Source organism: Somniosus microcephalus, chromosome 18 (genome assembly GCF_052327205.1).
Source record: "Somniosus microcephalus isolate GS21.2 chromosome 18, FLI_Smic_1.0, whole genome shotgun sequence".
NCBI lineage: Eukaryota > Metazoa > Chordata > Chondrichthyes > Squaliformes > Somniosidae > Somniosus > Somniosus microcephalus.
In genome coordinates, this window is record NC_141004.1 from 64434191 (window position 1) to 64458613 (window position 24423).

A 24423-nucleotide genomic window follows, 5' to 3' on the forward strand; every position below is an offset into this window, starting at 1 on the left:
GGGCTCCCCAAATAGAAACATAGAAACATAGAAGATAGGAGCAGGAGTCAACAGTTCGGCCCCTCGAGCCTGCTCCGCCATTCAATGCGATCATGGCTGATCATCCAAATTCAGTACCCTGTCCCTGCTTTCTCCCCATATCCCTTGATCCCTTTAGCCTTAAGAAATATATCCAACTCCTTCTTGAATATATTTAATGAATTGGCCTCAACTGCCTTCTGTGGTAGAGAATTCCACAGGTTCACCACTCTCTGGGTGAAGAAATTCCTCATCTCAGTCCTAAATGGCTTACCCCTTATCCTTAGACTGTGACCCCTGGTTCTGGACTCCCCGGCCATCGGGAACATCCTCCCTGCATCTAGTCTGTCTAGTCCTGTTAGAATTTCATCTTATTTAACGCTTCACTGCAGATGCCACGTATTAACTATTTTTCTCTGGTGTTTACAACAACAACTTGCATTTATATAGTGCCTTTGACATAAAAACAAAAACATCTCAGGAGGTCAGAAATGAAAGTGGATTACGAGCCACGGAGGGAGCGGTTCAGTAGGGATGTCCAAAAAGGTGGCTTTTGAGAAGTTCTTTTTTGAAGATGGAGAGAGAAGTGAAGAAGGGGAGGAGTTTAGAGAGAGAGTGCCAGAGAGTACGGTCAAGGTGGTGGCGAATGTGTCACTAATGGTGGGGTGCAGAGAGTCGGAGGGCCGAATGGTGCAGGAGAAGGGGGGGAGTCCCAGAGAGTACGGTCAAGGTGGTGGCGAATGTGTCACTAATGGTGGGGTGCAGAGAGTCGGAGGGCCGAATGGTGCAGGTGAGGGGGGGAGTCCCAGAGAGTACGGTCAAGGTGGTGACGGATGTGTCACTAATGGTGGGGTGAAGAGAGTCGGAGGGCCGAATGGTGCAGGAGAGGGGGGGAGTCCCAGAGAGTCCGGTCAAGGTGGTGACGAATGTGTCACTAATGGTGGGGTGCAGAGAGTCGGAGGGCCGAATGGTGCAGGTGAGGGGGGGAGTGCCAGAGAGTACGGCCAAGGTGGTGGCGAATGTGTCACTAATGGTGGGGTGCAGAGAGTCGGAGGACCGAATGGTGCAGGTGAGGGAGAGAGTCCCAGAGAGTATGGTCAAGGTGGTGGCGAATGTGTCACTAATGGTGGGGTGAAGAGAGTCGGAGGGCCGAATGGTGCAGGAGATGGGGGGAGTCCCAGAGAGTACGGTCAAGGTGGTGGCGAATGTGTCACTAATGGTGGGGTGAAGAGAGGTGGGGTGAAGAGAGTCGGAGGGCTGAATGGTGCAGGTGAGGGAGGGAGTCCCAGAGAGTACGGTCAAGGTGGTGACGGATGTGTCACTAATGGTGGGGTGAAGTGAGTCGGAGGGCCGAATGGTGCAGGAGAGGATACAAGGTTCGAAGACCACGGGCAAGACCATGGAGAGATTTGAAGATGAGGACAAGGATTTTGAATGAATGTGTTCGGGGGGACAGTTATGTACTGACAGCTGGTTTAACCCAATGGCTCACCCGATGGCCCAGTTAACAGAGGCAGCTTCTAACTGAGCCATTGGGAACAGATCGTTCCCGGTCTGTGCTGAGCCGCTTCACTCAACTGCAGCAGCAGTTGGCCTCAGCACCTCTAGGCTGGTGAGGAAGGGAGGGGTGTGGGGGTGGATATCAGCCAGGGTTCCCACTCCTGATCACTACCGGCTAGAAGGTGCATGTGGCGATTGGTTGAGGACTGGACCGAGCACGGGTGAGTTACCCTCCACAGATGAACATTGACAATAAAAAAAACAGGACGCTGGACGTACCTCGACTTCTTTCTCAGTGTAGAGTTCTCTGTAAAATAAAAAGATGTATCATTTATTAAACACACATGCGTGCCTGTCTCTGTGGAGTTTGGGCTGTGGGGAGGAGTTGCGCTAAATACAACTGATTTGAATGCGCAATGCTGCTTTCCGTTAGATCACAAGAGAGTGGTTATGGGGGACAGGACAGCACAGCACAGCAGGTTAGCACGCTGCCCTTTCCACTAGGATCCGTGTTTGAATCCAGCCCAGGCTGAGGGAACGCACATCTATTTTCACCACTGACTGATTTTTGGCAGTTTCGACATAATTCCAAGTCAACCCAGGCCCTCAGTGCAGACCTGCCCAATTCGATGCCGGTTGGCATCAAGCTGGCTACTGTGCTCAGTGAGGCCATAGATGGGTGCTGTTCAAAATAGAAAACGTGACACTAGTACTGGTCTGCTGCGATTGGGGAAGAGTAAAGAAAAAAGGAAAGAAAGAACTTGTATTTATAAAGCACCTTTCACGACCTCAGGACGTCCTAAAACGCTTTATGGCCAATAATGTACTTTTGAAGTATAGCCACTGTTGTAATATAGGAAAAGCAGCAGCCAATTTGCGCACAGCAAGCTCCCACAAACAGCAATGAAATAAATAACCAAATAATCTGCTTTAGTGATGTTGATTGAAGGATAAATGTTGACCAGGACACTGGGGATTACTCCCCTGCTCTTCTTTGAAATATTGTCATGAGATCTATTACATCCACCTGGGAGGGCAGACTAAGTTTGTTAAGTCTGTGTGTTCTAGTTATTGTTAATAAGAATCACTACACACAGACCACAAGAGTAAATTCAACAGGTCTTTACTAGTCGGAGGTCAGGCTGAACTGCCCAATAAATCATTACACAGTACTTATATACTGGTGTGGTCACCACCGGTATTACAGTATACAGCAGCCAAGATAAAGTAGTGCATCTCTTAAAATAGTTCTCTTAAAGGTGGAACGGTTACATACACCACAATCCTCCCTTTTTAGCTTAACAGTATATATTCCCCATTAAACATAACATAATAATATATATACACAACTTCATGTAAAAACAGTTCACAGATTCAGTCTCTGAGGAGGCCTCCTGATCCGAGACGAAAAACGCTTTTCAAGGGTCTCTGGTTCTCGTTGCTGGGGTGACTCATCTAGTTGATCCCCTATGGATAGGACATCATCATCAGGTATATTCACGTCTGAGGTAGATGCTTCAGGTTCACCAACCTCCTCCACGGCTGTCTCTGTCGTAACCATGGGCTCGACCCTTGTTCTCGATCCCACCAGTTGGTCAGCATGACGTCGCATTACATTTTCACCAACATCTACCGTGTACATCAGGGGTCCTTGTCTGGCCCGAATTGTTCCAGATTGCCATTTCTTGTTTTTATAGTCCCTGGCTAACACCGGTTGTCCTATTTCAAAACTCCGAGTGGGCTTGTTATTGATATGCTGGAACTGTTTGTTTTCGACTTCCCTCCGCACATTTGGTTTTAACAAGTCCAACCTGGACCGCAACCTCCTGTTATAGAACATCATGGCAGGACTTTGGTTTGTTGTTGCATGGGTGGCGTTTCGATATGCCAGTAGGAAATTGTCCACCTTGTGTTGCAGTGGAATCTGATCTTCGCTCATGGCCTTTATTGCCTTTTTGAACGTCTGTACAAACCTCTCGGCCAGCCCATTCGTAGCTGGATGATATGGGGCAGAGGTATAATGTTTCACCCCATTCTTCTTCAGGAATTTCTGGAATTACTCTGACACGAACTGTGGTCCATTGTCTGAACATATTTGCTCTGGCAATCCATTTCTTGCAAATATCGTTCTTAGCACCGCGATCGTCTTCTCCGAGGTAGTGGTAGTCATTTTAATCACTTCTGGCCATTTAGAATGTGCGTCCACCGCAATTAAAAACATGGAATCCATGAATGGACCAGCAAAGTCAATATGTACACGTTGCCATGGGGTTGAAGGCCATTCCCATGGATGCAGCGGTGCAATTGGAGGTGCATTTTGGACTGTTTGGCACCCTGAGCAGCTTTTCGTCAGATCCTCTATCTGTTGGTCGATACCCGGCCACCACACATAAGCCCTAGCAAGGCTTTTCATCTTGACTCCCCCCAGATGACCTTCATGTAGTTCTTTTAGAACTCTCTCTCTTAACTTAGGAGGGATAATCACCCTTGTTCCATACATCAATGTTCCCTGACAGATGGACAGCTGTTCTCGTCTTGCTGAGAATGCCGGTAACAGTGGATCACCATGGGCTGGCCATCCCTTTACTGTCAATTCGTAGACCCGAGACAGTGTCGGGTCATTCCTAGTCTCCCTTTCAATATTTGCATTGGTGACAGGTAAACATTCGATGATGGTCGAGTGAAATAACTCCACTGGGTCAACCGTCGGTGCCTCCTCCTCAGTAGGTAGTGGCAGGCGCGACAGCCCATCAGCATTACCATGCTGCTTTGTACCTTTGAATTCTATCTGATATTGATGTGCCCCTAGGAAAAGGGACCATCTCTGGAGCCTCTGTGCTGTCATCACCGAAACACCCTTCTTAGGGTTAAAAATGGATACCAACGGCTGGTGGTCTGTCAGCAGTGTAAACTTCTGGCCCTGCAGGTAATGATTAAACTTCTTTACTCCCCACACAAGGCTGAGAGCCTCCCTATCTATCTGAGCATAGTTGCGCTCAGCGGAGGTCAATGATCTGGATGCAAATGCGACTGGCCTTTCCAAGCCATTTGGCAACTTGTGTGAGAGTACTGCTCCAATACCATAAGGAGAAGCATCACAAGCTAAACGAATAGGTAGCGTTGGGTTGGAGTGAGCCAACACTTCCTCTGAGGTGATCAATGCCTTGCTTTTGCGAAAGGCCTTCTTACAGTCCTCACTCCACTTCCATGGTACTTCTTTCTGCAAAAGAGCGTTCAGCGGGTGCAGCACCGTGGATAGATTTGGCAGAAACTTATGGTAATAGTTAATCAACCCTAGGAACGACCTCAACTGGGATACATTTTCCGGAGCAGGAGCCTTCACAACAGCTTCGATCTTGTCAGGTGACTTGTGCAGCCCCTCCTGGTCAATGACATGACCACAGTACGAGATCCGTTTCTGAAAGAACTCACATTTCTGGCGATTAACTCGAAGTCCATATTCCTTCAATCTGGTGAGCACCAGTTTCAAATTTGCAAGGTGTTCCTCATCGTCCTCTCCTGTAATCAGGATATCGTCCAAGTAACATTGAGTGCTTGGAATTCCCTGTAATACCTGCTCCATGGCCCTCTGCCAAATTGCTGGAGCCGAAGCCACTCCAAAAACCAGTCTATTATATCGATACAAGCCTCTGTGCGTGTTGATTGTGAGATACTGGCGCGACTCTTCCTCAACTTCCATCTGTAAGTACGCTTGCGCCAGGTCTATCTTGGTGAAGTGTTTCCCGCCAGACAATGAAGCAAAGATATCCTCAATCCGCGGAAGCGGATATTGCACCGTGTGAAGCACCGGATTAACCGTGATCTTGAAGTCTCCACAGATGCAGACCTTCCCCGGTTCCCCTGGCTTGTTACTCGATGAACACTTCATGACGGGAACAATGGGCGTGGCCCACTCACTCCAGTCCACCTTAGACAGTACTCCTGAACGTTCTAGCCCTTCCAGCTCAGCTTCCACAGCAGGTCGTATCGCATAAGGTACCGGTCTGGCTTTGAAAAATTTTGGGTTTGCATGTTCCGCAATCTTGATTTTTGCCGTAATTCCTCTCAGTGTTCCCAGTCCCTGTTGGAACACCTCTTTAGCCTCATCCAATATTCTGGACAATCGTTCAGCTTTGACATCTTTTTTTTCCGGAATCTACCGTTATTGCTTTTAGGGAGTGCCAGTCCATATTTATTTTCCTGATCCACTCCCATCCCAGAAGTGGTGGACCTCCCTCAGGTAGTACATATAAGTCCATTCCTTGGTGTTCTTTGCCCTTGTGTACCACCTTGACTTTTATCTTTCCGATGGGGTATACTCTTTGCCCCGTGTATGTCTGCAATACTATCTCCGTATCCCGTAGGGGAATATGTGTGAATAACCTTTTGTAATCTTGCTTATTCATGACCGTCAACGTCGATCCGGTGTCCAATTCCATCTTCACTTGGACTCCTGCTATCTGAAGTGTGACCCAGATAGTTTGTAGGTCAGCTTCCTTACTCACATTGTGAATTCTCAGACTACCCAGTTCCTTGCTGTTGGAGTCTGAATCCGAATTCTGTTCATCCGAACTCTTCTCAGCCACCTTATGTACCTTTCTGCACTTTTCCTGCGGTGACTTTTTGTTGCTGGTCTTCTTTCCTGACCGGCATACTTTAGCTATGTGACCAAGCTTGCCACATTTTCTACATTCCTGATTTTTAAACCAGCATTGGTTCTGATCATGTGTTGTCTTTCCACAACGATAACATTTCGCTGTACCCAAAGCCATTTGATCTATGCTGAGTACCGCTGCCTTCAGCTGCATTTCCGCAGTGCCTCTCGCTGCGGCTTCGTGCGATGCTGCAATAGTGACAGCCTTATCAAGTGTAAGATCATTCTCTTCAAGCAGCCGCTTTTGTGTTCCTCCTTTCGACAATCCACACACGAATTTGTCTCTCAGTGCCTCTGTCAGTCTTTCCCCAAACTGACAGTATTTCGCTAGCTTAGGCAGTTCAATTAAATACTCCGCGTTGCTTTCCTCTTTCAGTTGCGTTCTCGCATAAAATTTAAATCGTTCCGCTAACATCAGCGGTGTGGGGTTCAAATGATTTCTCAGGACAGCAACAATATTAGCGAAAGCCTGATCCGCCGGTTTAGCTGGTGATAGAAGATGCTTCAATAGCCCGTATGTCTTCGCACCCATTGAGTTTAGTAAGGTTAGTGCTTTATCTTCATCTGATATTTTATTTGCCTTACAATAAATCTCTATGTATTCTACATACGTGGCCCAATCTTCAACATCGGGATCGAATTCGTTGATGTTACCACGCTTAGGCATCCTCGCAATCTTCTTGAGAAACAAAAAGAAATTTTTCTTTTATTTATTTTTTTCAAAATGGCGGTTTCCCGCGCTTGTCTTTCTTCCCCGCTGGCTGTAATGGCGATTGCCGTATTGCTGCGTTCGTCCTCCCCAGCGGTTCTCAAATCGTGCCTCCCAGCCCCTCTTGCAGTCCGGTCCTTTCCCCCGGCTGCGGCTGAGTTCTCCGCGTTTTTTTTTAAATTTTATCCCACGCCTCGCGGCCTCGGTAGCTGCCCGGCCTTTTTCCCCGGTCGCGGTCGAGCTCTCTCTCGACGCTGTTGCGTCTCCCAGCCCGCTTGCAGCCCGGTCTTTTACACCGGCTGCATTTGCATTCACCGTGGCTCCCGTGCCTTACGCTGCCCCAGTCTCAGCGCCTCTGGCCCCGACTTCTGTCCGGCTCTTTTCCCCGGCCGTGGTCGAGTTCTCCGCCCTTATATCCTCCGTTTTTCCCTCCCCTACTTCACAGCCAACGTGGCCGACTTGCTGCTCGTCGCTGATCGGCTTACCCACCACCGTGATAGAAGGGATGATCACTGCCTGTTGCTGATGGAAGGCTTCGTGTCAGGATTCTTCCTTGCTCTTCAGACCCGAGTCTTTTCTCAGCAGGATGATGAGGGCGGATGCCTCTTCTCGACGCCCGTTAAACTGCCTTGGATATATCTCTGCCGCAGGGTAAGATCGTCATCGTCGCCACTGTTAAGTCTGTGTGTTCTAGTTATTGTTAATAAGAATCACTGCACACAGACCACAAGAGTAAATTCAACAGGTCTTTACTAGTCGGAGGTCAGGCTGAACTGCCCAATAAATCATTACACAGTACTTATATACCGGTGTGGTCACCACCGGTATTACAGTATACAGCAGCCAAGATAAAGTAGTAACATAGTAACATAGAGATAGGAACAGGAGTAGGCCATTCGGCCCTTCGAGCCTGCTCCGCCATTCAATGAGATCATGGCTGATCCTCGTCTGAGATCATAGCTGATCTTACCAGTTCAGTACCCCGTCCCCGCCTTTTCTCCGTAACCCTTAATCCCCTTAGCCTTCAGAAATATATCCAATTCTCTCTTGAAAATATTTATTGAATTAGCCTTCACAGCCCTCTGTGGCAGGGAATTCCACAGGCTCACCACTCTTTGAGTGAAGAAATTCTTCCTCATCTCTGTTTTAAATGATTTGCCCGCTATTTTTAGACTGTGGCCCCTGGTTCTGTGCTCCCTGGCCATTGGAAACATTCTCTCTGAATTCAGCCTGTCCAGGCCTGCCATAATTTTATATGTTTCGATGAGATCCCCTCTCAATCTTCTAAACTCCAGTGAGTACAAGCCCAAACTATTTAATCTCTCTTCGTAGGTCATTCCCGCCATTCCAGGTATCAGCCTGGTGAATCGCCGTTGCACTCTTTCCATGGCAAGAACATCCTTCCGCAGATGGGGCGACCAAAACTGTACACAATACTCCAGATGCGGTCTCACCAGCACCTTGTACAGCTGTAGTAAGGTATCCCTATTCCTATACTCGAACCCCCTTGATATGAAGGCCAACATACCATTTGCCTTCTTAATCGCCTGTTGCACCTGCATGCTCTCCTTCAGTGACTGGTGCACAAGAACACCCAGGTCCCTCTGCACTTCCCCATCTCCCAATCTATTGCCATTTAGATAATAATCTACCCTCCTGTTTTTACCCCCAAAGTGGATAACCTCGCATTTATCCACATTATAGTGCATCTGCCACGTATCCGCCCATTCCCCCAACCTGTCCAAATCGCACTGTAGCCTCCTGACATCCTCATCAGAGCCCACCCCTCCTCCTAGTTTAGTGTCGTCAGCGAATTTGGAAATATTGCATCCAATTCCCTGATCCAGATCATTTATATATATTGTGAACAGCTGGGGTCCCAGGACAGATCCTTGCGGCACCCCGCTGGTCACTGCCTGCCACTCTGAAAACGAGCCGTTTATTCCAACTCTCTGTTTTCTATCCGCCAGCCAGTTCTCTATCCACGTTAATACTTTGCCCCCAATCCCATGAGCCTTAATTTTGCATGACAATCTTTTGTGTGGAACCTTATCGAAGGCTTTCTGGAAGTCAAGGTACACCACATCCACTGGCTCTCCCCCATCTATTTTACCAGTTACTTCCTCAAAAAATTCCAGCAGATTAGTCAAACACGATTTACCCTTTGTAAATCCATGTTGACTCTGTCCGATCCTTTCCCCATTTGTCAAGTGCTCCGCTATTTTATCCTTAATAATGGACTCTAGCATTTTGCCCACAACCGATGTAAGGCTTACTGGTCTATAATTCCCTGCTTTCTCTCTACCCCCCTTTTTAAATATTGGGGTAACATTAGCTACCCTCCAATCCACGGGTACTGTTCCCGAGTCAATGGAGTTCCGGAAGATGATCCTTAGAGCATCTGCTATCTCCAGGGCCACCTCCTTAAGTACCCTAGGATGTAGTTTATCAGGCCCCGGGGATTTGTCGGCCTTCAGTCCCCTCAACTTACCCAACACCATATCCCTAGAGATACTAATTTCTGTCAGCTCCTCCCTCTCATTAGTCCCTATGTTTGCCGATATTCCTGGGAGGTTATTTGTGTCCTCCTTTGTGAATACAGAACCAAAGTATGAGTTTAATTGGTCTGCCATTTCCTTATTCTCCATTATATATTCTCCCGAATCGGACTGCAGGGGACCGACTTGGGATTTTACCAGTCTTTTCCTCCTGATATACCGATAAAAGCTTTTGCAGTCTGTCTTTATTTTTGCTGCAAGTTTACTTTCGTATTCTATTTTCCCCTTCCTGATTAATCCCTTTGTCCTCTTCTGCTGTATCCTGTACTGCCCCCAATCTTCCGGTCTGGTGCCTTTTTTTTATTTTATGCTGTCCCTAATTTCCCTCGTTATCCACGGTTGAGTCACCTTTTTAGGTTTATTTTTATGCCAAACCGGTATAAACATGTTCTGGAATTCTTCCATTCTATCTTTGAATGCTTGCCATTGTCTATCCACTGTCAATCCCCCCAGAAACACCACCCAATCAATCTTACCCAATTCCCGTCTCATACCCTCGTAATTCCCTTTATTTAAGTTCTGGACCTTAGTCTCTGATTCAATTTCCTCACTCTCCATCTCGACTGAGAGCTCGATCATATTATGATCGCTCTGACCCAAGGGGCCTCGTACAAGAAGATTGGTGATAAGTCCCTTCTCATTGCACAATACCCAGTCTAAAATGGCCTGATCTCGAGTCGGCTCCTCGACATATTGGTCCAGATAACCGTCCCGAAAACATTCCAGGAATTCCTCCTCCTCAGAATTTTTACTAATTTGGGTAGTCCAATCAATATGTAAATTAAAGTCACCCATGATGACAGCTGTGCTCTTATCGCACGCTTCTCTAATTTCCCTTTTTATGCCTTCCCTCACCTCCATATTACTATTTGGAGGCCTATATATCACACCCACTAACGTTTTTCTCCCCTTGCTATTTCTCATTTCTACCCATACAGATTCCGTTTCATCCGAGTTAATATCCTTCCTTTCCATTGCATTAATCCCCTCCTTTACCAGCAATGCTACCCCACCTCCCCTACCTTTTTGCCGATCCTTCCTAAATATTGTATATCCCTGGATGTTAAGTTCCCAGCCTTGCCCACCCTGCAGCCACGTTTCTGTAATCCCAATCAAATCATACTTGTTTACCTCTATTTCCACAACTAATTCATCCACCTTGTTCCTAATGCTTCTAGCATTAAGATACAAAGCCTTCAGGCTTGCTTTTTTCACACTCTCATTATGAATTAGTTTGGCCCTTTGTGTTTCTCTCCTTTGCATCTCTTAAAATAGTTCTCTTAAAGGTGGAACGGTTACATACACCACAAAGTTGAATGTCTCATCTAAAAGACGCCACCTCCGACAGTGCAGCACTCCCTCAGCACTGCGCTGAGGTGTCAGCCTAGACTTTGTGCCCAAATCTGTGGAGTGGGACATGAACCTATGACCATCTGATTCAGAGGTGAACGTGCTACCACTGAGCCACTGAGTAGAGAGTTCACGATGCTGGGTGCCTGAATGGGAGAGTTTCATTCCTACTGCCAACATCCTTACTCAGTGAATACAAAAAATCATGGAAAAGATTGAGCTGGAGCGCACAAGATCATTTATCAAGGAATAGGGGAACGGAAGTCAGCCGGCCTTGCAGGATCTTCCGTATATTGGCCTGGAGTTCCCTCTGCATTTGTGCCCAGATACACACGTTATCTGAGGGCAAAACAATGATGTGCCCTAAAAGATTGCGGAATTTTGGGAGTAAGTGCATTAAAAATGGAAAAGCTTCCCTAATTGCAGGTTCTGGCCTATATTCATCCCTCAATCAACATCACTAGAACAGATGATCTGGTCATTGATCTCACTGCTGTTTGTGGGGCCTTGCTGTGCACAAATTGGCTTCATTGTACTTCATTGGCTGTAAAGTGCTTTGGGGCATCCTGAGGTTGTGAAATGCAAGTTCTTTCTATCTTTCTTTTATTAAACATGCTGTGCCTGATGTGCATGAATGATGGTTAAATGAGTTGAAACTTAAATTTTAAGACTCAAAGAAGAAATGTTCAGGTGTGGGTTCGGCGTTTCCGTGGGCCCTGAGTGTGTAGGCTGATTGATGCCAATTCACGGCCATTTTGAGTTTAAGTTTGGCCGTATTCTAACGAGATTGGGAGGATACTTGAGCGTAACTTGACATCGGCAAAATGGGCGCGGCTTCGGGCGCAACTCGGAGGAAACTCCAGGCCATTAACTTTTATTGTATAGACTATCCTCAGGGGCCCACTCTCTCCTCTGTGCACCAATTTCTGTCGCGTGTGTCCCTGACAGGCAAAGGCTTCGAGCTCGAAGTGTGAATTCGTAAAATGGACCCTGTAGTGCCTGATTTAATACCAGTGGTAACAGTGGATAGAGAATCGTACTTTATCTCAGGGACTTGACCATCGGGGCAGCCCTGCGCAGCAACACAGCAGCCATCACACAACACGCGGTGATGACCTTTCTAAGAGGTGCAACCTCACGTCTGTGGTCACCACAGCCACCAGTGAGAGAAAAGCAAGATCTTCAGCCTTGACTTTCCATCAAATCCACAACCTGCAGGGCTGAACTGCACACTGGCTCCGCGTGTTCCTTGGGAGAAAGAAATCGAAGCCCATTGCAGGTTTGTGGATCGGCCCAATAGACAGCTGGCCTGGAGGTGTCGGGTTTTCCTTTCTGTTAGCCCAGCGGAACGTCACGTATCCAGCTGTTGTGCATCTGCCTCGGGTACTTAATACGCTCAGAAAGCAGTGCCAGTCTCTACATAAATCATACCTTACTGAATGGAAAACACTCTCCCCTCAACATACAGTGGCCATTGAAGATACAGCAATTCTGGGGGTAATTTTAACTTTGGCCGATAGTGTAAAACAAGAGATTTGTGCAGAAGTTAACTGATCTCAGCCGAGAAGTTATAGAAGAGCTACAATGGGTAGTATTACTAGTAATATGATGGAAAGGGGCAATATCATACTGTAATACTAGCACTGCTAAATACAGAAGTGATACAACATAGTAATATAATACTACACACAGGAGCAATATAATGCAGTAATACTAGGAATACTACATACAGCAGAGATACAGTATAGTAATATTAGTAATACTACATACAGCAGAGGTATAATATTGTAATACTACACACAGGGCTAATTATAAGCAAGTGATCATATTGAGAGTTTCAGAGGTTGTCAGGACTTCAAGAGTAAGCTGAACCTGAGCTAAGATTCCAGGGCAGGATTGTTGTCCTCAGGATCATGTACACTGGCTTCTGCTGCTTACCTATGGAGGCCCAGCCTTTTCAAAATGGAGACCTCATCCGCAGAGTTGTTCATTAGTTCCTCGGGGGCGCTGTCTATGTGAATGAGAGCACAGAGTGAGCAAAACACTACTCATGATATTAGCGGAGAGGTGTTCACACTTACAATTTACTCCTCAAAATGACGGGATTCACTCACAGTATTAAATGTCAGATGTCACAGATTTATTAAACATACAATAATTATTATTATTAATAATCTTGAAACATACACTTAACAGCAACACTTACGGCAAAACCTTGAGAGATTTAGCCAGAGAATCCAAACATGGTACAGTTCCGAGCTCTGTGTATTTTGTTGATCGGACCTTAATCAAATTCCAAAATATCTGTTCCAACACCCACTTTTTATATCTTTTTTCAACACTTCCACGTGACAAACCACACGTCTCTGCATTACCTAATACAATTCCATACAAGGTGAATTTTAATAAGCTTCTTCCTTATCAATAACTTTTGATTTAATGAATTACTTTTCCATAGACTGGTATAACTCCCCAACTTTCTTTCTCAGGCAGGTACCTATCTTCAAGGCCTCTCTCCTTATGAATGAACAAAGGGAGCTTTTCTGCCTGTAGCTAGTCCCTTCTCAGAATTTATCAACTAATTAAAGCTCTCTGCTTTTAATTAGATTTATTGTCTAAACTGACCATTGCTTTAAGGTCAGTCTTAATTCAACAGTTCAGTGGTTGCTGCATCTAAATTGACGTATGAAGGGTCTGTATTAGGGGAAGGGTCTGTATTAGGGGAAGGGACTGGACCAGCCACATAAATACTGTGGCAACAAGAGCAGGTCTGAGGTTGGATATTCTGTGGCGAGTGTCTCACCTCCTGACTCTCCAAAACCTTTCCACCATCTACAAGGCACAAGTAAGGAGTGCGATGGAATACTCTCCACTTGCCTGGATGAGTGCAGCTCCAACAACACTCAGGAAGCTCGACACCATCCAGGACAAAGTAACCCACTAGATTGGCACCCCATCCACCACCATAAACATTCATTCCCTCCACCACCGGCGTACCGTGGCTGCAGTGTGTCCCAACTACAAGATGCACTGCAGCAACTCGGCAAGGCTTCTTCGACAGCACTGCCCAAACCCGCGACCTCTTCCACCTAGAAGGACAAGGGCAGCAGGCACATGGGAACACCACCACCTCCAAGTTCCCCTCCAAGCCACATACTGAAAGGGTTATGTTAAGTCTGTGTGTTCCAGTTATGGTTAATATGAATCACTGCACACCGACCACAAGAATAACTTTAACAGGTCTTTACTAGTCGAAGGTCAGGGCTGAACTACTCAGCAAATTACTACACAGCACTTATATACCGGTGTGGTCACCACCGGTATTACCGTATACAGCAGCCAGAGAAAGTAGTACATCTCTTAAGGTGGAACAGGTTTAAGTTCTCTTAAGGTGGAACAAGTTACATACACCACAATCCTCCCTTTTTAGCTTAACAGTTATATCCCCATTTAACATAACGTAATAACATATATACATATACAACTTCATGTAGAAACAGTTCAAAGGTTCAGTCTCTCAGGAGGCCTCCTGATTCAAGTTGGATAACGCCTTTCAGGGGTCTCTGATTCTTGTTGCTGAGGTGACTCCTCTAGTTGGTCTCTTATGTCTTGGACATCATCATCAGGTACATTCACTGCCGAGGTAGATGCTTCAAGTTCACTAACTTCTTCCACGGTTGTCTCTGTCGTAACCATGGGTTTGACCCTTGTTCTCGATTCTACCAGTTGGTCAGCATGACGCCGTATTACATTTTTACCAACATCTACCGTGTACATCAGGGGTCCTTGTCTGGCCTGAATTGTTCCGGATTGCCATTTCTCGTTTCCATAGTCCCTGGCCAACACTGGTTGTCCTACCTCGAAACTCCGAGTGGTCTTGTTATTTATATGCTGGAACTGTTTGTTTTCAACTTCCCTCCGCACATTTGGTTTTAACAAGTCCAACCTGGACCGCAACCTCCTGTTATAAAACATCATGGCAGGACTTTGGTTTGTCACTGCATGAGCGGCGTTTCGATATGCCAGTAGAAACTTGTCCACCTTATGTTGTAGTGGAATCTGATCTTCGCTCATGGCCTTTATTGCCTTTTTGAATGTTTGTACAAATCTCTCGGCCAACCCATTTGTAGCCGGATGATATGGGGCAGAGGTATAATGTTTCACCCCATTCTTCTTTAAGAATTTTTGGAATTCTTCTGACACGAACTGTGGTCCGTTGTCGGAACATATTTGTTCTGGCAATCCGTTCCTTGCGAATATCGTTCTTAACACTGCAATTGTCTTTTCTGAAGTAGTGGTAGTCATCTTGATCACTTCTGGCCATTTAGAATGTGCGTCCACCGCAATTAGAAACATGGAGTCCATGAATGGACCAGCAAAGTCAATATGTACGCGTTGCCATGGGGCTGAAGGCCATTCCCATGGATGCAGCGGTGCAATCGGAGGTGCATTTTGCACTTTTTGGCACCCTGAGCAGCTTTTCGTCAGCTCCTCTATCTGTTGGTCGATACCCGGCCACCACACATAAGCCCTAGCAAGGCTTTTCATCTTGACTCCCCCCAGATGACCTTCATGCAGTTCCTTTAGAACTCTTTCCCTTAACTTAGGAGGAATAATCACTCTCGTTCCATACATCAATGTTCCTTGACAGACGGACAGCTGGTCCCGTCTTGCCGAGAATGCCGGTAACAGAGAATCACCATGTGCTGGCCATCCCTTCACTGTCACCTCGTAGACTCGGGACAGTGTCGGGTCGTTCCTGGTTTCTCTTTCAATACTTGCATTGGTGACTGGTAAACACTCGATGATGGTCGAGTGAAATAACTCAACAGGGTCAACCTTCGTTGTCTCCTCTTCTTCAGGTAGTGGCAGGCGCGACAGCCCATCAGCATTACCATGCTGCTTTGTACCTTTGAATTCTATCTGATATTGATGTGCCCCTAGGAAAAGGGACCATCTCTGGAGTCTCTGTGCTGTCATCACCGACACACCCTTCTTAGGGTTAAAAATGGATACCAACGGCTGATGGTCTGTCAGAAGCGTAAACTTTTGGCCCTGCAGGTAATGATTAAACTTCTTTACTCCCCACACAAGGCTGAGAGCCTCCCTATCTATCTGAGCATAGTTGCGCTCAGCGGAGGTCAATGATCTGGATGCGAACGCGACTGGCCTCTCCGTGCCATTTGGCAACTTGTGTGAGAGTACTGCCCCAATACCATATGGAGAAGCATCACAAGCCAAACGAATAGGCAGTGTTGGGTTGAAGTGAGCCAACACTTCCTCTGAGGTTATCAATTCCTTGCTTTTGCGAAAGGCCTTCTTACAGTCCTCGCTCCACTCCCATGGTACTCCCTTCTGCAAAAGAGCATTCAGCGGGTGCAGTACCGTGGATAAATTTGGCAGAAACTTATGATAATAGTTAATCCTAGGAACGACCTCAACTGAGATACATTAACCGGAGCGGGAGCCTTCACAACCGCTTCAATCTTGTCAGGAGACTTATGAAGTCCCTCCTGGTCAATGACATGGCCACAGTACGAGATCCGCTTCTGAAAGAACTCACATTTCTGCCGATTAACTCTAAGTCCATATTCTTTCAATCTGATGAGCACCAGTTCCAAATTTGCGAGGTGTTCCTCATCACCCTCTCCTGTAATCAGAATATCGTCCAGGTAACATTGTGTGCCTGGAATTCCCTGTAATACCTGCTCCATGGCCCTCTGCCAAATTGCTGGAGCCGATGCCACTCCAAAAACCAGTCTATTATACCGGTACAAGCCTCTATGCGTGTTGATCGTGAGGTACTGGCGTGACTCTTCCTCAACTTCCATCTGTAAGTACGCCTGCGCCAGGTCTATCTTGGTGAAGTGTTTCCCGCCCGACAATGAAGCGAAGATATCCTCAATCCGCGGAAGCGGATACTGCACTGTGTGAAGCACCGGATTAACAGTGATCTTGAAATCTCCACAGATGCAAACCTTCCCTGGTTCTCCCGGCTTGTTGCTCGAAGGACGTTTCATCACGGGAACAATGGGCGTAGCCCACTCACTCCAGTCTACCTTAGACAGTACTCCTGAACGTTCTAGCGCTTCCAGCTCCGCTTCCACAGCAGGTCGTATCGGATAGGGTACCGGTCTGGCTTTGAAAAATTTTGGTTGTGCATGTTCTTCAATCTTGATGTTTGCCGTAATTCCTCTGTGTTCCCAGTCCCTGCTGGAACACCTCTTTAGCATCGTCCAATATTCTGGACAATCGTTTAGGTTTGACATCCGTTTCCCTGGCATCTACCGTTAGTGCTTTTAAGGAATGCCAGTCCATATTCATTTTTCTAATCCACTCCCGTCCCAGTAGTGGTGGACCTCCTTCAGGTAGCACATATAAGTCCATTCCTCGGCTTTCTTTGCCCTTGTGGACCACCTTTACCTCTATCTTTCCGATGGGGTATACTCTTTGCCCCGTGTATGTTTTCAATACAATCTCCGTATCCCGTAGGGGAATATGTTGGAATAACCTTTTGTAATCTTTCTTATTCATGACCGTCAATGCTGATCCAGTGTCCAATTCCATCTTCACTTGGACTCCTGCTATCTGAAGTGTGACCCAAATTGTCTAGAGGTCTGCTTCCTTACCAACGTTGTGTACTCTTAAGCTACCCAGTTCATTACTGCTGGCGTCTGAATCTGACTTCTGTTCGTTTGAACTGTTCTCTGTCACCTTGTGTACCTTTCTGTACTTTCCCTGCGGTGACTTTTTGTTGCTGGTCTTCTCTCCTGACCGGCATACTTTAGCTATGTGACCAAGCCTGCCACATTTTCTGCATTCCTTATTTTTGAACCAGCACTGGTTCTGATCGTGCGTTGTCTTTCTAGAACGATAAAATTTTACTGTACCCAAGACCATTTGATTTGTGCTGAGTTCCGGTGACCGTAGCTGCATTACCGCCATGCCTCTCGCTGCGGCTTCGTGCGATGCTGCCATAGCGACAGCTTTATCAAGCGTCAGCTCATTCTCCTCAAGCAGTCGCTTTTGTGTCTCTTCTTTTAACAATCCACACACAAATTTATCTCTTAGCGCATCTGTTAGTCCTGTTCCAAACTGACAGTACTTTGCTAGCTTACGCAATTCAATTAAAAATTCAGCATTGCTTTCATCTTTCAGCTGCTTTCTGCTGTAAAATTTAAATCATTCCGCTAGCATCAGCGGCGTGGGGCTTAAATGATTTTTCAGGACGGTAACAATATCCGCGAAAGTCTTATCCGCCGGTTTCTCTGGTGATAGAAGGTGTTTCAATTGCCCATATGTCTTCGCACCCATTAAGTTTAATAAGGTTAGTGCTTTATCCTCATCTGATATCTTATTTGCTTTACAATAAACTTCTATGCGTTCTACATACGTGGCCCAATCTTCAACATCGGCATCGAAATCGTTGATGTTACCACGCTTAGGCATCCTTGCAATCTTCTTGAGAAACAAAAAAAAAATTTCTTTTATTTTTTTTTAATTTTAAAATGGCGGTTTCCCGCGCTTGTCTTCTTCCCCCGCCTATGAAAATGGTGATTGCCGTATTGCTGCCGTTCGCGCCTCCCCAGCGGTTCTCAATTCATGCCTCCCAGCCCCTCTTGCAGTCCGGTCCTTTCCACCGGCTGCGGCTGAGTTCTCCGCATTTTTTTTATTTTCTCCCGCACCTTACGCTGTCCCGGTCGCTGCGCCTCGCGGCCTCGGTAGCTGCCCGGCCTTTTTCACCGGTCGCGGTCGAGCTCTCTCTCGACGCTGTTGCGTCTCCCAGCCCGCTTGCAGCCCGGTCTTTTACACCGGCTGCGTTTGCATTCACCGCGGCTCCCGTGCCTTATGCTGTCCCAGTCTCAGCGCCTCTGGCCCCGACTTCTGTCCGACTCTTTTCCCCGGCCGTGGTCGAGTTCTCCGCCCTTATATCCTCCGTTTTCCCTCCCCTACTCCACAGCCAACGTGGCCGACTTGCTGCTCGTCGCTGATCGGCTTACCCACCACCGTGGTAGAAGGGATGATCACTGCCTGTCGCTGATGGAAGGCTTCGTGTCAGGATTCTTCCTTTGCTCTTCAGACCCGAGTCTTTTCTCAGCAGGATGATGAGGGCGGATGCCTCTTCTCGACGCCCGTTAAACTGCCTTGGATGTATCTCTGCCGCAGGGTAAGATCGTACTCGTCGCCACTGTTAAGTCTGTGTGTTCCAGTTATGGTTAATATGAATCACTGCACACAGACCACAAGAATAACTTTAACAGGTCTTTACTAGTCGAAGGTCAGGGCTGAACTACTCAGCAAATTACTACACAGCACTTATATACCGGTGTGGTCACCACCGGTATTACCGTATACAGCAGCCAGAAAAAGTAGTACATCTCTTAAGGTGGAACAGGTTTAAGTTCTCTTAAGGTGGAACAAGTTACATACACCACAGGTTAAAAGCAAATCCTCTCAGTGTTTAAAATGCAAAGCAAACAAATTACAAAGGAAAGAGAAAGGGGTTATGTGCGAAATCACTAAGAGCTGAGGAGAAGCCAGGTGGCGATAAAATGTCTGCCCAGCTCAAGGACTTTATACAATGGAGCCTTACAAGAATAAGATAAGGCATAGCCACCAAGCTACACACAGCTAATGCTGAACTGTGAGAAAGATTTAATAAAATCAGCTAAACTTAAAGCAGTAACATAAAGAAACAAAATGGCTTGCGTAGATTATTAAAGAAACCTCAGCCTAGCAACTGTAGAACCAGACGTCATAACACAGGTGGTAGAGATAATGAACAGAACAGAAAGAATGGGCTCAGTTACAAACGAGTTGTTGATACTGTAACCTATGACCTGCAGCCCAGTATTGCAGACCAAGAAGGGTCACGAGGGCCTAACCGCCAGAATCATTGCAGGGGAGGATTAATTAGCTATTGTATTGAAGGGGTTAAATTGAACCTCTCAGAATTCGGACAACCGAGGTGACCACTAATTAAGTGATGCCAGCAAAATTAAACTCAGAACAAAGGAGTGGGGTCATGTGAAAGTGAATAAGATAAGAAATATCACAATAAAAATTGACTTACGTAAAGAGGCGAAACTAAACAAAGAACAACGTGAGAAGCTTCGAAAAACCAAGATAGGACGCAGTTGTGGGACCAGACAGAATATGTGCGTTTTGCGTAAGCAATAAGGAATATGCTGCTTTAGCTAAAAATTGTAGACACAGCAGAATATAGGGGTCATGGGAATTTGACCTGTGACCAAAGGCATAGTAAGATGTAACTAACCTTTTTTAATACTGAACAGAATCCATATGTGATCAGGTGATTATTGTAATACAATGTGATCAGGTGATTATTGTAATACAATGTGATTGGATGAAAATAGAATAAAAAGCTGTACCAACCAAGAGAGAACGAGAAGGTGCTCACACAGACCGCGGGGTCTAAGGCGCTTCTCCCAGAGCTCTGATAATAAACTGCATCTTTTTACTTTTACATGGTTTAGATGTGAATTTATTTTCACCCCAACAAATTGGCGCTGCGAGCAGGGTACTTCGGAGCTGGAAGACCGCCTGCACCAGTGAACGGGGCGAGTAGTCAAATATTGACCATCCAGAAATTGGATCACTTGGAAGGGCGGTGTGACAGCGACGCAGTACCAAAAGAATCTGGTATCCGTGACGGGTGAGAGATGCAGTTTAAATAGTGGATAAGTTTAAATAAGTGGTTAAGTTGATTGAAATCTGATGTGTTATTTCGGAATGTAAATGTCTCGAGGACCCATACTGAGCCGGAATTAAGAGGGCAATTGGGCCCCATGTGAAGGCCAGAGTTAGTTGGGAATCCGAGACAGACTAAAAGTCTCTGTTGTGTTGCGTGACGTGACGTATGGTAATAATGTATTAACGGCTGCAAGTGAAATCACCTCTGAGAGCGAGATTAATGTGTTAATGGCTACAAGTGAGAAAAATAATCACCTCTGACAGCAGAATAGTTACAAGTCAGGACCGCCATCACTAGTGGTGGATGAACGGTAGACCTCTGAGAACGAGGTACTAGGGGAGGGCCGGAACGCGGTAAACTAGTATCAAAAAATAATACATTATGGCAGAAGGCGGAGGCCCAGAGTGGGGACCGCCGGGATCATTGAGTTGGCTCTATGCTGACGATCAGAAAGGTTTGATAGATAAGATGAAAAAGGATGGATGGGATACATCTAAGGTACCAGTGTGCCAACGAGAATGGTGGGAGACACAAAAGGGAAGTAAGACAAAGAAAGTTTTATTGGTACACCAATTAGTAACGGTCATTCAAAAGGCCGAGGAAATTAAAACGAAAATCTACAGGAGCAGGTGACAAAATTAGAAAAAAAATTGGCAAAACTAAAGGAGAAACAAGGAGAAAGAAGATAGGGACACCGATGGAAAAAGAGAAAAAAAAGAGAAACTTAAAGTTTTACTGACATGGAAGTTATTAACATTTGTGCTGAGACAAATAAAACACAAGATTTGCTGAGTGAAAGGAACCTTAAAAAAATGCTGGAATTTCAGTTTGTGTGAAAGTTTTCCTGACTATGAATGTTTAAGAAGTTACAGTATTTCTTTTGTCTGATTAGATGTTCTTTAAAAGAAAGATTCTGTTGTGTGTGGTTTAGCTCCACCCACTTCTCTGTGTTAAAAGCGTTTAAAAAACTTTTGTCTTGTCTTGGATTTTGGAAGTTTTAAGAATGTGCGAATAAGATTGTGCCCCAAGAATTGAAACAAAAAACCTTTGAACTAATTTAAGTTAAGCTGGTGTGTAAAAACTGAGAAGAGCAACAAAAAGTTTGTTTAATAAAAGATTAAGTTTCAGTCTAAGATTTAACCTTGGAGTCATGGTTGCTATGGTGAAATCTTCTAAAGCAGTTTGATTTGATAAGAAAATATGACGTAATTTACTGTTTTCTGCAAGAATGTGCTATTTTGTTTTGTTTGTCTGTCCATAGTTTTACAAAAGATAAGCTTCTGCCTTAAAGTTACAGTTGCCAATGTGCTTGGAAGAAAATTAATTTGAATGTTTACAAGATCGGGATTAAATTGGAGTTATGAGGTTAATTAACCTATTAAAACCAGACTTTCATTGTGGCCACGGTGAAATTTTGGTTGGTGTAAATTTGTGTAGACCACATTGAATAAGATAACTCCGCTCTGCAAGAACATCCGATAGTTGCAGAGTTCCTTACAATGATTTACTTAGCTTGTGAATTTTGCTCAATCCCGTCTTTCTTCACTGTCCATATTACCTCCGTGTTCGTGTTTAGTTAAAGTGTGAAAACACAACTGTCTTTCGATCAGGAAAGTGTTTTTTTTTATTTACGTGAATTGACGCAGTTGCGTGCATTTGATAATGTTTTGCTCCACCTTCTTAAAAACCTGCAAAGGAGTTAACCCTTTCCACTGACAGCTGTTTAAGTTCACCAAGCAACAACTTTAGTATGAAATCTAAAGATATTGGACATTATTAAATTTAAGTTTCTTAATTTTAAGTTATTTCACCACAGTGACAGAGGGAAAATTAAGATTTGATAAATTAACCCCTTGGGCTCTAAGCAGAGTCACAATGGATTCCCTTCTTTCTTCTGTTATATGGAAGTTACCTTGTAAACTAATTGCAGCACTTCTGTCTCTAATGTTAAAAACATTGTGTAAGCTACCTAGCCTGAGAATCACTTGTTTCTGAAATTGGAAATGGAAGATAAATTGACAGAGATGAAATTGACATTGATAAAACCTGTCAGTTCAACTGTACTGCTATTTGGATTTTGGGATAATTTTGAAATGACAAAATGGACTCAGGCACTATATATTTGGTTACTTTTGGGAAAATAAAAGATCCTCTAAAAATAATGATAATAAAATGTGTTAATAACTTGGATCAAGTGAGAACGTTTGATCTATGTTTTCTATCTTAAATATTGTACTGGACAGTAAAGTTTTTCCAGGACTCGTGAATGAGATATGAATGGTAATTAAAGGAAAGTGATTGAGAGTGTAAGATTGAAACAGGAGAATTACACTACTGAATGAGAACTTGCAAAATGCTCTCAGGCAGTTAAAAGAGCAGAATGAAAATTCTCTTGCCTCCCTTCTAGCTGAGAAGGAAGATGCTTTACTTGAAAAAGTTGACCGGTTAAAGCAGTTTTCAGAAAACATTGAGAAAAGTCAGGCAACAATAGAGACCGTGGAAAAAGAAAAGTTGAATCTTGAGAATAACTTTAAGCAACAGATTATGCTTTTAGAGAGCCTAATAGCTGAGAAAACCGCATTAGTGAAAGCACAACTACAGGAAAGAGCACTTCAGGAGAAAGAAATGGAAGAGATTAATGTAGAGCTAGTTACTGCTAAAAATCAGCTTGAAATCAAGCAGGCTGAAGTGGCCAGATTACAGGCAGAGGGCCAAGAGCTCAGGTCAAAGCTTAAATAGCAGCAAGTAAGACCTTGAAGAAGTATTCAGCCATTAGACGACTACAATCTTTCGATAAGATACCTGAAAGCCTGAGAAAGGCTTGTATCGGATGGCATGGGTGGCATGATATTGAGATACCGGTATGAGTGTGCAACTGTGATTTGTTACGTATGAAGTAATTACCATCCAGGAATGTGTGGTGAATTTACACTGAAGGACGGGTCTCAGACATGCTCAGTTACTTGACAACAGCAAAACATGAAATGGTTATTGTGGCTCAGGAGAGCGAGACAACTTTTAAAGCATTGACACATACTCCATCGAGAAACTATCTAATTGATGAAACAATCAGAATAGAGTTAAATACCTGTTAGAGGGATTGAAATTGAAGTTGAAGTGGAGAGTTACATGGAATCTGGATTGGGACAATTGAGGGCCAAGGAGAAATCATGTTTAGTAAAGAATTATCCACAAGATGGATACGAGCAAAAAAGAGATCTGGAGAATCTTTTAAATCCATGATTTGTTGATTAGATGTTAAACTGTAATGTATTTGATATGATTGTAAGACTGAATTTAACTGTGACTGTAATAATTGTGTTTTGTAGGTAACAGAGCGTGGGAAAAACCAGTACGAATCCAGTATGAGGTGATTTTGGTGGTGCCTCCTGTGTCACTACTACTGCAATTACCATGCTTTACGGGTCTAACAGGACCTGTCCCATCAACCAACATGTTTTTAAGTATGAGCTACACAATTATGTGGCACAATTCGGATACTCGGATATGACATTCCCCTGTTGTTTGTGGGTTTCAGTGAGCTCATGATGCGACTGAACTCCTCCCTAAAGCATTTTTATGTTTTGGAGCAAGACAACTCGAGAATAGATATTGAAATTGACAGCATAAGGGACAACTCACATTGATGGGATATTGGGCTTAATACATCAGCACACCCTTAGGTTCGTATTATTTCACATGCTCTGGTAGTTATCCAACTTGTAATGATAGTGTATTTGATATATGTAACGTGTGTAGTAAGACTTTGATACATAAGCCAATTTGGTACTCATGCCCATGACTGACAAGCACTAACAAATTAATTGAGCACACCAAAAGAGAAGATCCGAAGCGATGTAGAGGAGACCCCAGGCGGGGTAACATCAGGAAAGATAGAAGAAACAGAGGATGTCCCAGG

General features: G+C 45.0%; 1 protein-coding gene across 3 annotated transcripts in view; it reads right to left on the reverse strand.

The window, feature by feature from the left end:
- LOC147105328 (uncharacterized) overlaps nt 1-24423 on the reverse strand; it is a 156596-nt gene that overhangs the window by 93148 nt on the left and 39025 nt on the right. For all 3 annotated transcript variants that reach the window (XM_086011592.1, XM_086011591.1, XM_086011590.1), the window contains exons 7-8: nt 12728-12800; nt 1798-1825 (exon numbers count right to left, since the gene is read on the reverse strand). In XM_086011592.1, coding sequence (XP_085867718.1) covers nt 1798-1825; nt 12728-12800 — 101 coding nt within the window. The remainder of the gene's footprint in view (nt 1-1797; nt 1826-12727; nt 12801-24423) is intronic.